This window comes from Telopea speciosissima, chromosome 10 (assembly GCF_018873765.1).
Source record: "Telopea speciosissima isolate NSW1024214 ecotype Mountain lineage chromosome 10, Tspe_v1, whole genome shotgun sequence".
Taxonomy (NCBI): domain Eukaryota; kingdom Viridiplantae; phylum Streptophyta; class Magnoliopsida; order Proteales; family Proteaceae; genus Telopea; species Telopea speciosissima.
The window spans coordinates 49,848,937-49,864,951 of NC_057925.1; the positions used below are offsets into that span (position 1 = coordinate 49,848,937).

At 39.5% G+C, this 16,015-nt stretch overlaps 2 protein-coding genes across 2 annotated transcripts in view; both read left to right on the forward strand.

The window, feature by feature from the left end:
- Positions 1 to 13,493, forward strand: part of LOC122644062 (transcription factor ABORTED MICROSPORES-like) — a 29,240-nt gene extending 15,747 nt beyond the window's left edge. Inside the window, exons 3-6 of the mRNA XM_043837661.1 lie at positions 11,525 to 12,085; positions 12,189 to 12,449; positions 13,019 to 13,198; positions 13,356 to 13,493. Of these exons, the coding sequence (XP_043693596.1) occupies positions 11,525 to 12,085; positions 12,189 to 12,449; positions 13,019 to 13,198; positions 13,356 to 13,439 (1,086 nt within the window). The 3' untranslated portion in view covers positions 13,440 to 13,493. The remainder of the gene's footprint in view (positions 1 to 11,524; positions 12,086 to 12,188; positions 12,450 to 13,018; positions 13,199 to 13,355) is intronic.
- Positions 1,253 to 2,932, forward strand: LOC122644061 (cytochrome P450 71B37-like). Its single transcript, XM_043837660.1, has 2 exons — positions 1,253 to 2,156; positions 2,298 to 2,932. Exons 1-2 carry the CDS (start codon positions 1,272 to 1,274, stop codon positions 2,904 to 2,906), a joined length of 1,494 nt encoding a protein of 497 aa, XP_043693595.1. The 5' UTR covers positions 1,253 to 1,271; the 3' UTR covers positions 2,907 to 2,932.
- Positions 13,494 to 16,015: the final 2,522 nt, after the last annotated feature.

Sequence of the window (16,015 nt, forward strand, 5' to 3'; positions counted from 1 at the left end):
ATCTCTCCCAAAGATACTTGCCTTAGATTGATTCTCCTCTAAAATCATAAGAAACCTAATTTTCTCGCTGATATTATCCTCCCAAATCGTGGCCAAATCAAGTCTAGCAAGAGTGCACGGACGAAGAACATGAAAAATCCGGGTTTTGAAACCCTTTTGAGCATATAACAAAAAAAAAAAAAAAAAAGAGAGTATAGGGGAGTGATAGTATAATTGCCCTAGTTTTGAACAGTGACTTCACTCTGGTCACAATTAGCCCCATTGCCAACATCACTAATATATATCATAACACCATTGAAACAGAGCAGAGTGTTGGGAAAAGTGTAAAAATCCTTTCCCACCTGTGTGTAAAGAAAACTGGAGAAAATACGACATTACGTGAATAGTAACTATGAATAGTGTCACATGAATAGTGACACATAAATAGTAAATATGAATAGTGATCGTGTGTGGGACCCACGTTAACACAAAGTGAGAACGTACAAAAAGCGTGTAAAAATGATAAAAGCAAACAAACTCACAGCCACTAAGTGTTTACGTGGTTCGATAATGCCTACATCCGCGGGCATAATTGAGACTACTTCAATATGAGAGAACTGAGACAATAATCATATAAGTAATAACACTTGGATTTAAACCAAGCCCAACCATGTATTCAAAGCCGGATACCCCTTGTACACCCTCTTTCAACTCACACTCTCAAACTCCTGAAGAGATTGCACTAAACCCAATAACTCCAAAAAAACTCTCACCTTCACAGCTCTTGAACTTGTGTGTTCAATCTGTGAATAACCCTTGCCCTTAACCCTATTTATAGGATTTGGCAAGGAACAATATACCACGTTCTACACGATGTTGAACGGGTGTAGATAGAGGCAGGTAGGTGGGAGGTACCCCCTCTCCATTTTTCCTTCTTGCATTTAATGGCCGGATGGATTTTGGCCCGTTGCAAATGAATTTTTATCCTATGCAGTTATTGCATGGTGCAGTGCTGCATCGTGCGACGACTGCAGAGGTCATGTGCACCATATGGGGCCCGTTGTGTTATATGACCTCTACTACACCGTATGATGCAGTACTGTACCGTACAGTAACAGGAGAAGATAACGATTCATTGAAATTACTCCTCCCAATTCTTCTTCTTTTTATTTGTTTGTCTTTTGACTTTTTTACACATCACAACAACCCCCAATCCATTTGTCAAGTGCGGTGGCTGGCTGGCCCTCATAAAGGAGGAAGACCCAAGGCAGAGCTGAGACAATCAATCTTTAATGGCTTTACTTCCATTTTTAGTTCTGCTCTTCCTTCCTCTTCTCTCTCTCCTGCTTCTCAAAGGGAAAACCAAAACTGGGAAGCCACTCAAGCTTCCACCTTCCCCTCCTGGCTTTCCCATCATAGGCAATTTGCATCAAACTGGTGTCTTGCCTTACCGCACATTAGCAGAGCTCTCCCAGAAATATGGACAGGTCATGCTTGTTCGTCTAGGAATGGCTTCTGTGGTGTTTGTCTCAACCCCTGAAATGGCAAAAGAGGTCTTGAAGAACCAAGATGCCAACATGTGTAGCAGAGCTCCTCTGGCCGGCCCAAGAAAGATCTCTTATGATTTCAAAGATATTGCCTTCACTCCCTATGGAGAGTGGTGGAGGGAGATCCGCAAGATTTGTACTTTAGAACTTCTTAGCCCCAAAGCCGTTCAATCCTATCTACATGTGAGGGAAGAAGAGATTGCTCGTATGATTGATTCCATTGCCAAAGCTTCTTCAGATCCTGTTGACATCTCTGAGAAGATACTGTCCCTTACAGACAGCTTGATATGCAGGACTGCTTTTGGCAAGGTTTATAAAGGGAGAGGCTTTGATAATGGTAAATTATCTGAAGCAGTCCATGATGCAATGGCTTGCTTGAGTAATTTTTCTGGAGAGGATTTCTTCCCCTATTTTGGATGGATCATTGATACACTCACAGGACACACTGCAAGGGTTGATAAGGCTTTCCATAATTTGGATAACTTCTTTGAGAAAGCCATTGAGGATCACCTTGATCCCAATAGAGCAAAGCCAGAGCGCGAAGACATCATCGACGTCTTGCTCCGATTGAAGAACGAGCAATCCAGTCGAATTCGCATCACCAAAGACCACATCAAAGGAGTTCTCAAGGTAAGCCTATCAACCCTTTAGTCTTATTTTCTAAAGTCTAACCTGGGTCAGGTCATTCATACGATTGAAGCCAATAAACCCAATTTGCTTGTTTTAATGGTTTTTTTTTTTTTTTTTTTTTTTTTTTTGGGTTCTTTTCAGGATGTATTCCTTGCTTCAGTAGACACAAGTTCTCTTAGCATGGTGTGGGCAATGACAGATCTTGCCAGGCACCCAAGTGTGATGAAGAAGGTGCAGGCCGAGATCAGAAATCATGTGGGTAAGAAGGGAAAGGTCCAAGAAAGTGATCTGGAAGAGCTTCATTTCTTCAAGGCAGCATTGAAGGAGAGCTGGAGGTTACACCCACCTTCACCTCTGTTAATTGCTCGAGAAACCATGTGCGATTGCAAGTTAGATGGTTATGATATCCCCAACAAAACAAGAATCCATGTTAACGTTTTTGCAGTCCACAGAGATTCTAGATACTGGAAGAACCCAGATGATTACATTCCAGAAAGATTCATCGAGAACCCTCTTGATGTGAGAGGGCAAAGCTATGAGTTTTTGCCCTTCTCATCAGGGAGAAGGATTTGTCCTGGGATTAATATGGGAGTTGCAATTGTGGAGCTCACAGTGGCAAATCTTCTATATAGTTTTGATTGGCAACTTCCCAAAGGAATGAAAACTGAAGATATCAACATGGAGGAGTCATTTAATCTCACTCTCAACAAGAAGACACCTCTCATACTGGTGCCTACTCCCTACGACTGAGTTGAAATTGTCTACTTTGTTTTCTTCTTTGTCATTTAATCCCACTTTCAACTGAATCATATAAGGTAGCTTTGTTTGTTTGTATTGCAAATTCCAATAGGCTATAGTTCTACTCATTATGAGTATTTGAGATCAGTCTTGTATTGGCTGGTGTCTGGTCATTGTTTTAGTTTCATCTCTTTTTCCCCATTTATATATTTTTTGTCTGAATTATTCGTTTTCAATTAGAGGGATGAACTCCTGATGATTTGGGGCATAGTTTATTGGGAAAACACATTTCAATTGTCTTTTAATGGCTCAGTTGGAGAGGATTAATGTGAGAAAAAGCTGCAAATGCTACTCTGACTACTGCGGCAAGGAATGGGAGACCAAATCAATTGAGAAGTGTATGAAGAAAAAGAATATTGTGATTGTTATGCGTGTGTCAAATTCTTGTACCTGTTTCGATTATTGGTCCGCTCCGACATTTTTGGTGGTGACCCAAATGGGATTTTTTCTGAAGTCTGAAGGAGCATTACCGAGTTTTATTGTCTTGTTGTGTAAGCAAGAGTCAAAAGTGAGTTTTGGGGTTTTCGTGTTAGGATGTTGAGAAGAGAATTCTTCCTGCTGTGCCATTTGGGTGTACTTGAGAGATCTCCATTGTACTTTTCTTCTATTATATAATGAATCATCTTCAGTTTCGCCCGTGGATGTAGCACACCACATTGGTGTGTGAACCACGTTAACTCTGTGTCATCCTTTCTCTGTTTTGTTTTTTCATTCATGTTTCTTTAGTGTTTATTTTAACTGTGATCACATATGTTCTAAAACGTCACTTGATAGATGATTTGAGATGTTTAGCTCTGGGCAGAGAAGAATGTCATTCGTTCTGTATATAGTTATTTGAAGAAGGATTATAAACTGAAGGGAAGCCCTCTGAGAGCAATCCAATGAGATTGCCTTAAAACATAAATGGAGAGGGTATTTGCCCACGGCACCCATCTATGGAATGGTAATCTTCAAGGATCAATTTTAATTTTGAGACTCTCACATACCTCTCTTTCAGACAATAGAAATAAAATTTGCCCTGGTGGGCTCTCCAGCATGCTGAGATTCTTCAAGTATTTGATTCCCGATTGCTGTACTTCTTTGAATGGTGATCTTCATAGGTTTCCTTCGTTTCCTTCTTGTTCTCTTCAAGATCAAGAACTTGGGGCTCAATTACAGAAAATGTTGGAAGGAGAGCAGTTCTTTTGGGAACAAAATCAAGAACAAGAAGTGATGGTTCATGAAATTCAAGAGAAACATGTAGAGAAGCAACAAGAGGAGAAAGAAGAGGAAGTGGAGGATGAGAAGGAGGGGGAAAGGGAAGGAGAAAGTGATGGGAAGAAGCACAATGGGGATGAAGGTAGAAGTAATAGAAATCTGGTATTTGAAAGGAAGAACATATTCTCAACCCCCCCCCCCCCCATATTATTATTGCAATTCTTGAGACCCTAGCTTCTCTCTCACGATCAATCTTCCTATTCAAGTTGTGTTCGTGTTCTCTGTGGGGTTCCATTTGTTCCCAAAGATTTTTGGTGTGGAGTTCTCCGTGGAGAAGCCTTTCAAGATATTTAGAGATTGTAGAAGATTGTTCGAGTTCGTAAAGCTTGTAACTAAATTCATACGAGAGCTTTCCGCTGTGTTTCCATCTCCATTCAGGTAACGCCCTAATGGGTGGTGATTCATTTACAGCTTCCTTGTCATCAGGGGAGGATTCATCCACCATAGTAGTTGAGGCTGAAGATCCACCATTGTAGGCTCACACTCAAGATTATGATCATTTTGCTTGCCTTCCTGCTGTATCAAAGGTTAACATTCATTTTGTCATTTACTTCTGTCATATTTTGGATTCTAATTAAAGAATAATTAGCCTAATATATAAGAATTTTTTTAATGTGCAAATGTTTTATCTTTATAAATAGAAGCAAATATACCTGGACGATGAGAGGTTCATATTGAAGCTTTAGTTCAACAAGACAATGGGAGTAGTACGATGATAACTAGTTTGAGATGACTTTACAGAAATATAAACATATGTTTTTGCTAAGGTTACGAGAAACTTGGGTATGCTTACAACTCCAATACAAATGCATCTTTGAGCATTACAAATCATATGACGGAAGGGAAATAAAGGGTAGTAGTTTTCTGTTCGGAATTGTGGCCTACGCCAGCACTCCAATGAGTCTATCTCTCTCCTCAAAACAAGGGGGGCAGAGGTTTCTTTTCATATGGGGAGGGGAGAGATAGACTCATCGGAGTGCTAGTGTAGGCCACTCCCGGACAAAGTTCTTTTTTCCTAAGCTTAAAATTAGGGAAAAAGGTTCTCTAAGCTGCCAGTGGAGGGTTCCCTCTCTCTCTCTCTCTCTAATGTATGAAAACATTTCGCGGCATCTCATTGGTGCACTCTTCTATGTTGCTAGCTTGGTCAAATAATCTTCTCCCTTAAAGATGTAGGAGGCTGGAAAGACACACTGGTGCTTGTAATTAGGGACCACTGTGTAATGAAACTTTGGCCTATATGTTTTTTTTTGGGAGAATGTTCTCTGTGCCACAGTGTAGCATGCGCCCAAGCACATGGGCAGCCTGTGCAGGGGCAGGGTAGTCATTGTGCCCAACCCCCATGTACCTCAGCGTAGGCTGCACTGTGGCAAAGAGAACAGCACCCCTTTTTTTTTTTTTTTTTTAATGAGAACTTTGGTTATAAGTTGTTCATCAAGTAAATCGTACAAAAAGTGTAAGATTTCGATGACACATTAATGATTACTTATTGAAATGATTTTTGACTTCCTAAAGCCAGTGATTCCAACAATTACTAATTCTCATGGCCAAGGTCTAGAATTTTTCTGGCCAGGTTTTCATTGACATTTTAGTAATGTCTCATCTTATTTTGAGTTCAAATGATAATTAGGGAAGCAGCTTTCTGTACAAGAGTACTCCCATGTGGCTATCTCTCCTCCTTAAAACAAAGGGGTAGAGGTGTCTTTTCATATGGGGGAGGAGAGAGATAGACTCATGGGAGTGCTGGTGTTGGCCACACTTCTGGACAGAGATCTTTATCCCTTAAATTAACCGAAAATTTGTTTTTCCACACCTATGCAAAGAACCATTTCTCATAACACTTGCCATTTGTTTAGCCATGTGAACTGATGATTTGGTATTAAGGGGTTTTTTTTTTTTTTTTTTTGTTACAAGCTTGATAGATCACCTGTTAAATTTGATGATCTATCTTAATTAATTGATCTAAAAAAATAAATTTTCACCTTGATTTTTCTTAGTTTCTTGGTGAGCTCACCTCCTAAAATCTCTATTTTTTTTTTTTATATAAAAGACTTTAAAAATAGGGTTTTCTTCAAATGCCCCCCCCCCCCCCTCAAATGAGTCCGGATCCACTCGAATGACATTGAAAAGGAATCCTCTTCAATGACCTTCTCCTCCCAACGTCACGTTTCACATCAATTCAAGGAGACTTAACTATGTTTTCTTTATTTTTATTTTTCTTTGTCCCTTCTCTCCCTTTTTTCAGGAATTCATAGAACGTTGTTCAAATAGGTAATTAAGTCCAAGAATCTAATCTTAGATCTCTCTCTGGCACACACCTTATGCAAAGAATCCTGCAACTCACATTAGTTTGTTTTCTTTATCTCTTCACCTCCCTGCGCCTGTGTATGTGTTTTGCAAAATACGATGCAAGTGCTGCATCAACAGCCCCATGAATTGAAGCCAAAGTCAAAATGAAATCTCCAACTTGCACTAGGTGCCTTGGAGCCGTGAGATCGGGTATTGGTCACTTGAATCGGGTTGGGTATCTACCGATATGGCAATCGGTTGTATCGTATAAGTTTACCCCTGATTTTCTTTTAAAAAATAGGCTCTTTTACTATTTTACCCTTTGTCTGTATCATTTCACCAAAACGGTATTAGAACAATATCGGGATCATGGTTTGAAGAATTGGTATCGGATCCGATACCGATTCACATCAGTATTGGTTGAGACCAATACCAATTCCTGGCCGATCCCGTCTTGGTGGACCAGTATAGACAAGGGTAAAATTTTAGAAGCAGGGGTAAACCTAACCAATCTGGATCGATAGAGATCGATATTGATTACTAAAACCAGGTATCGGTCACTAACAAAACCAATATAATACTGCTATGCTATCGACAATGATCGGCCGTATCTGACAAAATTGCCCCTGATTTACCTTTAAAAGATATCGGCACAATATCAGGATCGGCCACAATCGAAACCGTTACATATCGCCCGGTACAAGCGATATGATACCGATACCTCAAACCATGACGATACTGATATGTTTCGCGAACGATGCGATAATACCTCAGACCATGATAAACAATCTCGTCAAAGCTTGCAAATTAAACTTTAACAATTTGTATATAAAGTTTTAAAGCGGTTGGGACATGATTTAAAGATTCCTATCTTAATTACCTAAATTTTTTGATAATAATTAATGCTTGAGTATCTACCTAGGGGGTAGAGGCGTTATTTCACGGTGCCCTGTGAGGGGGTGTATGAAACACCACCAAGAAGAGATCTTTTTCCCTACTCTTAATTACCTATTTGAACTCAAATCACTTTTTATAGATTCCTTAAAAAGGGACAGGGAGGAAAAAGAAAAATAGGAAAAAAAAATTATGAGAAATAGTGTTAAGTCTTAGTGAATTGATATGAAACGTGGTACTAGGAGAAGGTTATTAGAGAGGAATCTTCCTCAATATCATTGGAGAGGATAACAGTGCCAAAAAAGGTCCTTAGTTGAGGGAGGAACACTGTTTTGGACAGTTTAGTAAACCTAAATCCAAAGCAATATGTTTTTCCGTTTGTTTCGGTGTAAAATTTTCCTTACTTCATAATTTTCAATTCAAAAAATTTTAGAAGTAAAACTTTAAATGTTGAAAAGTGTTCCAATGTTTGTTTTTTTATTGAAACAAACATTAGAAAAATTTTCACCATGTAAAATTTGCTGCGAAAAACTTTTAGATAAAATTTTATATCGAAACAAACGGAGCCTAACTAAAACAATGAGTGGGTAATTTTGTCTAGTCCTGTAATTTTCCCTATATTTAATGCTGCATATCAGCATATCTACGAATGGATCAAATAACAAATAGCTTATGAATGTGAATTAAAAATCTCCAAGATCTTATAAAATAAAATTGTTATTAAATTCATGCCTCGAGAAGGAGCAAAGCATTTTCCGAACTAACTTCCATCCTATTCGTCGGAAAAATAAGTGTTGATGGATAAGGGCGAGGTGAATACAGAATTTAAAAAAGGCTTCTGAATCTTCTGGCATAATAATATAAAATAACTATCTCAAGTTGGGAAGGAAACTATATTAGATTAGCGAGAATGTTCTTTGTGTCGGGATGCAGGCTGTGCCTAGACACATGCGGGTGGGCGCAATAACCATCTTATCCCCTGAGTGATAGACCCATGTGTCTGAGAGCCTGTGTTACAGCACAGAGAACATCAACTCATTAGATCATAAGAACTCCCGCGTCTTCTCTTTCAAATTTTTAAGTTTATTAGGGAAAGGGAACCTTAATTGCACGTGTGCTGCATGCTGTCCCTATGTCTAGATAGAGGGGTATGTGAAATGATTGCTTTACTTTCAAGAAATTCTGCCTTTTTATAGGGGTATGATGGTCATTTCACTTGTCCTTATATAAGCGTGGATACCCAATTAGCATTAATTCTCCCTTTTAGTAGACTATGATATGATGGTGCATGTATGGGGTTCATATCCAATACGGAAATTATCTCCTCCAATTCCCTGCCTCGTCCAGTTCTCTAGTACCTTTAATAAGGCATTGGGGAACTGAGCCGGAGAGAAAACTGAAGGAGATAAAGATCACATAGGCTAGTATGATTGGGTCTTTCATCTCATCCCCTGAAAGTGGTAATTAGAGCTTGTGAAACATTAGAAAACCATGAGACAAAATTCATCCATCACCATCGTCGTGTCCCATGCCATGCCATGCCATGCCATGGAGATCTGGACACCTATACCATCACGTGTCGGCCTAATAGCTGCATATCTCAAAATAAATTATCATTAAATGTATATAGTATGTACTTTAACACTCAGAAAGAAAGTTGCTTAAAGCTTGATCATATATAACAATTAAATAATAAACATAATTATATAACTTAATTATCCAAATAAATAATGTGTACAAAGAGAAGAGCTCTTAAAAACCGGATTTTCATCCTCTCTCAAGTGTGGTGCGTTATCCAGTGCTCCACACTTGAGTATTTAGCTGTAAAAATATGGCAGCGGCGTCTTTTTATTCTCTTAAGTGTTGGGTAGATAGTTGGATTCTCAAGTGCGGTGCGTTGCCTGTTGTGCACTAGGCAGTGCACTGCACTTGAGAGGATAAATTTTCAGAAAAACCTGATTTACTTTTTTTGGGTGGATTTCCTTCCTCTCAAGTGCGGTGCACTAGTGCACCACGTACACTTAAGAATTCAGTCATAAAAACATGAGATCTTTATCTCTTCCAATTCTTTGTCCAGCCCTGTTCCCCAGTACTCCTAACAAGGGGCACCACGTACACTTAAGAATCTAGTTGTAAAAACATGGGATCTTTTATCTCTTCTAATACCTTGTCCAGCCTTGTTCCCCAGTGTTCCTAACAAGGGGGTGCAATGACCATTCCACCCTTGCCCGAACACTTTACTCGGGTGGGGTCCACCCCCTCTTATTAGAGGCATTGGGGAACTGAGCCGAGCAGGGAACTAGAGAAAATAATTTTCCTAATATGGGCAATGACATCTTTTTATCCTTGCAAGTGTTGGGGGATGGGCAGGAACTGAAGGAGATAATTTTCCTAAATACTCAAGATTGTTCTAGGCCATTAGGCCCTGTATCCCTAGATCCAAGGTGTATGTGACTCTTGTAATGTTTTAACCCTTCAGCAAAGAAAATGTTATTCTACCCAATCCCCACCTCTACCCCCCCCCCAACCCCCCCTCCCCCCAAAAAAAAAGAAAGTTAAAAGAAACCCTAAATCTGTGACATCGTGAAAAAAAATGTGAAATCGTCGGTTAAAATAAAAGTATACCATTGAGCCATGGATCAGGATCGTCTCAAGGGAGCACAGTGCCTAGGGTGCTACCAGGGGGCATCCAACGATTGAGCTGTGCCCCACACATCTTGATGCCTGCCTAGGATGTGTGCGGCATAGTCCAATGGTTGGCAGCACCCTAGGCGTGTTGGGCTCCCTAGAGATAAGCTAAATTCTTGAGCCACACATACCTTATATGTCACCACTCTGGGGATCTTTATCCTCGCAATTACATTGCCCGTATTTGACGTCAAGTACATCTAACAGAGGAGGCATAAATGACTATCCTACCCCTACCCCGAACACATTGCCCGAGGTGGGGTCCACCTCCCTCTATTAGATGTACTTGACGTCAAGTACGGGCAGTGTAATTGAGAGGATAAAAATTCCCACTCTGGCAGCACTTCAATTCTCAGCTAGCTAATTTGACTAAACGTGTACAATAAATTTCTATAAATAATAGTTTCCAGAAATCCAAAATTTGTATGATTAGTAAAGACATAAATACATACTGATAATGGCATCGGGGTCCTCTACTGCAGAGCTGCCCCTACTACCATGTGCACCCCAGACACAGCAAGGTGGCTAAAAGATTGCCCCACCCCTGTCCAATCGTCTTTCCCGAGCGGGGGTAAGGCGGTCTTTACCGACTTATAGGGCACACCGGCAGTAGGGGTAGCTCGGAAGTAGAGGATCTGGATTCGGATAACGTGGGTCAACGGAAAAAATTATCTCCTTGACAAAAGTGTCGCATCGCCAACAGGTTCGAGATAGGAATGTGGAGCAAGCGAACATTACCTCTGGACCATGCCATCAACGATGCAAGACTGAAGTTGGACTGGTTGCGAAAACCTTTAAAAATTCTTATAGGGAGGTTGTAAAAGAGTTTGGAGTGGGGTTGCAAAAAATTTCATCTCCCTTTTCACCAGAGGAGGAGGCTCTTTTAGCCCGTGTGACTCTTGATTGACTTGGTGTTTATACTATGATCTCCCGACGATCCAATAGGATAAGGACCCCATCGGTGCGGCTCATAAATCCCCCGTAGCCTTATTTTATTATTTCTCTTCGGTGAGCGAGTGGCTTGTTGCCCTCGCCAATATGTTTTTAAGATTGAGTACCCTTTTTAGACTTTAGTTTTCGTTGCTTTTAGCCTTTTAGTCTGTCTTTAGGCTTGTTTGCCTCCTTTTAAATCTTCAATAAATTTATTATTATTATTAAAAAAAAAAAAATTACATACTATGGATGTATGCCAAAAAAAAAAAAAAAAAAAAAAAAAAGAAAGAAAAGAAAAAGAAGAAAGAAGAAAGTGCCTCTAACAAGGGGAGACGCAATGACCTTTTTACCCCTGCGCCCAACAGTGGATTTATGGCGGTCTACTCTCTCTTTTCTTGTTGTATAGTTATATAAGGGGTGGGAAGGGCGGAGAGATTTTGCATCTTCTCATTGTTTCTGTTTCTTTTCAGTGGGTTTGGGGCTCGTAAGTCGGAAGAGAGAGAGAGAGAGAAATGGATGGTCATTTTGTGGCAATCGAAGATCTGGAGGCGTTCTTAGCTCAAGATTCTTTGAACTATTGGCCGGTGAATACATCGGCCGGCTCCGGCGATATAGGTTCTTCGAGTTTTGATGACTGGTGGGATCTCGATCAGCAAGGATTTGAGTCTGATCTCTTCATTTCTCCTTTGGAGGTTAATAATGATGGATCAAATTTCCAACCCCAACTTGACCAAGCTGATGTTGATGATCTTGCTAAGCTACCTTCTTATTCTCTTCATCATCAACAACTAAATTTTCAACAAGGACAGCAGTTGTTAATAGAACATCTAGAACAAGATCAACAACAACAACAGACAGTGTCATCAGAGAAGCCACAGGAGGAGGAGGAGGAGGAGGAAGAAGAGGAAGAGGAAGTGGAAGTGGAGGAGGAAGATGAGGGGGAAGGAGAAAGTGATGGTAAGAAACACAATAAGTCGGGAAGAAGCAGGAATTTGGTATTTGAAAGGAAGAGAAGAAAGAGATTGAATCAACAGCTTATGACACTCAGATCTATTGTTCCCAATATCACAAAGGTTATATAAATCAGTTAATATTTGAGATTCTTTTTTTTTAATTTTTTTTTAAATTTCTTGGTGAAATTCTTATTCTACATTGTGTGGTGTGATGGCATGGCAGATGGACAAGAGATCGATTCTGGTTGATGCTTTGGGTTATCTTCAAAATGTATTACAAGAGACAGAGAATAAGCTGGAGGAACTCAATCTAAACTCTGTTTCTTCATTGGGTACTGTTGCCCCCTCCTCTTCCTCCTCCTCCTCCTCTTCAGGTGATCAGGAGTCCTGCACTACCATTGTGGAAGATGAAATTCCACCAGCGGCAACTAGTACTCTTACTCAAGAATGTGATCGTTACGCATTAGTTCCCACTGTTACCAAGGTCCGCTTCCATGAATCCAATCTTTCTTGTTTGATGACCTTGATATATGTATATTGGGTAAAGGCTAGGTTTATCGCTCGTGTACCATAAGCTGGCGTCCATTGTGTCTATGTCCTTCTTTCCCCCCTTTTTTGAAATAGTCCCCCGCCCTGTCCATCCTGTGTGATGCCTCTGTCTAGCGCCTCCATTGATGTCACCTGCCAACTTGCTACACACATGCCGTATGCATATCCCTTCTCCCTTAAAAGGGAAAAAAAATGTTGCCAGGCTGCGTAGTGTGCATTAGCAGTTCCTTGTGTCTATAAGCATCATGGTGGCGGGATTTGAGTTTAAATCCTCTTCAATGATCACACCCCATGGATGGTGTGAGATCGACTTTGATGGTTAATCTCATTGGAGAGGAACTATTCTAACGGGTTTCTGCCTTTCATTGGGGGTAGAGCGATCATTTCACCCCCCACTATGACTGGCATGGGCGGTACACTCCCCTATAGAGAACTTTTCTCCTTGTAATAATGAGATTCAATATTTAATACCTGCATAATAATTCCAATTTCAAATGTTTACAGATGGAAGCAAGTATGTTGGATGAAGAGAGATTCATATTGAAGATTTGTTGCAATAAGGCAGTGGGAGCAGTGGGTTTAGTGCAGAAGGCTATTGAAATGCTAGCAGGTTTGCATGTTACATGTGCTTCGATTGATCAGCTTGATGATCATCTCCACATGCTCACTACTACTTTCCTCCGTGTATGTTTCTTAATTTGTTTCTTGTGCATTTTCTATATTTCTCAGTAACCCCAACCCTAGCTCTTAACTATTTTTGATTCTTTGATGACTTAAAATCATTTTCTTCTTCTAATTGATTAATTCTCTTAACACATTGTTGCATCTTTTTGTTTCACAGGTTAGGAAAAAGGGTGTTATGACACAAGAAAAGCTTTTGCAACAATTTAGAACAAATGCAACTAAGTTGGGTCTTTTGCTGTAATTTTAACAAAGAAAGAGGGAACACCATATCGTAGATCGATCAATCTTTCTTACCCTTTATGGTAGCGGAGGCTTTAGCCATTTGTCGAGCAATGTAGATTGCATCTCAACTGGGACAGTCGCATCTAGTCATTGAGAGTGATAATCTTATGCTAGTTAACATCCTCTATGGAAACCAGTTCAAATGTCCCATGGAGAATTAAGCCTATAGTGGAGGATTGCTTAACTCTTTGTAATCTTTTTTTTGCTATTTCTTTTGTTTACTTTCTTCGAGAGGCTAATGCTGTAACAGATCTTTTGGCTTCGTTGGGTGCCACCTCACAACAGAATCTGTTCTGGCAGGATGTTTTCCCGTCTTGTATTTTTGTTTCTTTGCTTGCTAGTTCGTCTAGAGTAGTTTTTCAGTGTTAATAAATTATTTTACCAAAGAAAAATATTATTATTATGAGTACTCTCAGTAGCAACATTCAGACTCATAAAAATTATTTATCATATTGGAATATCAATATGATAAATATCATATTGGAAGTTAGACTTACGATTTTTGTTTTTTAAATGGAGAGAGTTTTTTTTAACTAAATTATAGAGAGAGAAGATGTGTCTTTTACTCGTCAATTGGCTGCATTTGCTTCTAGGTTTGATAGAAACTCTGTTTGGTTTAATATTGTTGTGTGCTTTAGACTTTGTTTCTTGTTTAATGTATTTTGTGTTATATGAAAAAGAACAGTTGTGATTTTATATTTTTTAATATTTTTATTATTAATACAAGTTTTTTTACAATGAGGTAAATTCTGTCATTTCATACGTCAATTCAAAAAATGTATAACTTTTAATGACATATAGAAAAGTTATTTTCTAAATATCTGACAGTCAAAGTTGTATCTGACATCTTTTTTCTGCATGGTACAATTACGTGTAAAACTAACCATGGATTATAAACGTGCCCATCAATGATTTTTGAAGAAGTGAAAAAAAAAAAGTGCCCTCTCACCTGTTTTCCACATATACCAGCGTAAATACTATTTGGAGGCAGGTAGGCTTCTTCATTTCTTCTCCACAAATCCCCTCCACGACCAATAGGGACAGTTGGAGACAAGTTGCCCTTTTTTTATAGCATCTTGTGGCATATCTGGACAACATATTGATATTGAGATCTTATTTTTTGTCAAATTCCTTTCAATCCGACGGCCATCACACTTAGAGCAATAGTGACCTCCAGACAGCAGGACCTGACTTACACAGCTCCAAAGAGGAGAGAGGTTAGACTGATCCAATGGCTTCCTCTCAGTGAACCTTTTGTGGAATTCAATGTTGATGGAGTTAGTCAAAGTAATCCAAGTAAAGCAGGTATTACAGGTATTAGAGGAGTGTGTCGTTCACCGAACTCTTCTTTCATCTGTGGTTTCTCCCAAGGAATTGGTTGGAGTTATGCTTTGGTCGTTGAAGCTTTAGTTGTGTTCATCGCTCTTCGGTTAGCTCTTCAGTTGGGCATCTCCTCGTTCATCGTGGAAAGTGATAATCTCGTAGTGATTTCCATTCTTCAGAATCAAATACTGGTTTTGGAAACCCCTTGGAAGATTTTCTCCATCATATAGGATTGTAGAATGCTTGCCACAAGCTTCGCACATATCATTTTTGTTCATACTCTTCGCGAAGCAAATTCGGTAGCGGATTCATTGCCCACTCTTGGAGCTTCCTCTCAGACCAATCGCGTTTGGATCGACCCCCTGCCCCTAACTGTATTCTCCTCCCTTTGTTCTTGGACTCCTCTGGAACATTGTTCTAGCGCTAATAAAGCTATTTTACCAAAAATAAAAAGGGTTACAAACAATTATGATTTCAAATAGTTGAATATATTACAAAATAGACTCTATTCAGTGGCCTCCATTATCTACCCAAAAAAAAAAAAAGTGGCCTCCATTTGGCTTAGTAGAATTGAGTTGAATTGGATTGATGCCAGACTACCTTCCCTCTGAGCCAGAAGTGTTAGAACAATCTTGGGAGTTATGAAATTCGATTCCATATCCATACAGAGATCTCGAACACGATTGAATAAAATAATAGAAAAAAAAAATTGTACTTGTCACCCACGTATGTTGGCGAAGAATAATAACAAGAAAAAGCTCCAAAGTTTTATCCGTCTTTGAACAATAACTGATGTCCCTCGGTCTAGATCTTTCACAGCCTTTTCCTACCACTTTGGCTTCCTTTTTTGTGAGAAGAATAGAGAATGAGACTAAGAGGCTACAGGGACCCTAACCATGTATTTATAATAAATACAAACATTAACCCAATCCACCCCCACAATGGAAAAGACTAGTATACTCTAATATCCTTAAAACTATTCTCAAATAGGGTTTATGCCTATGGACTCACACCAATAGGTATGACATAATTAATTAAACCCAGAAAATCCTAATAAGAACACTCCCTTACCAATGCATTTTTACATCCCACAACTTCGACAAATCACTTAGCCCGTTCATCTTCTGCACAAGAGCACTTCATCACTCAGCTATTACACACTCTTTCAAGGGTAGCTGCTTCTAGGTACTGTAGTTCTTGATTTGGGAGGAG

Bases quoted from the DNA above. Each gene is read 5' to 3' on its own strand.
- LOC122644061 (XM_043837660.1), top strand. From the start codon at position 1,272: ATGGCTTTACTTCCATTTTTAGTTCTGCTCTTCCTTCCTCTTCTCTCT. The intron at 2,157-2,297 runs GTAAGCCTATCA...GGTTCTTTTCAG, and splicing joins ACATCAAAGGAGTTCTCAAG to GATGTATTCCTTGCTTCAGT.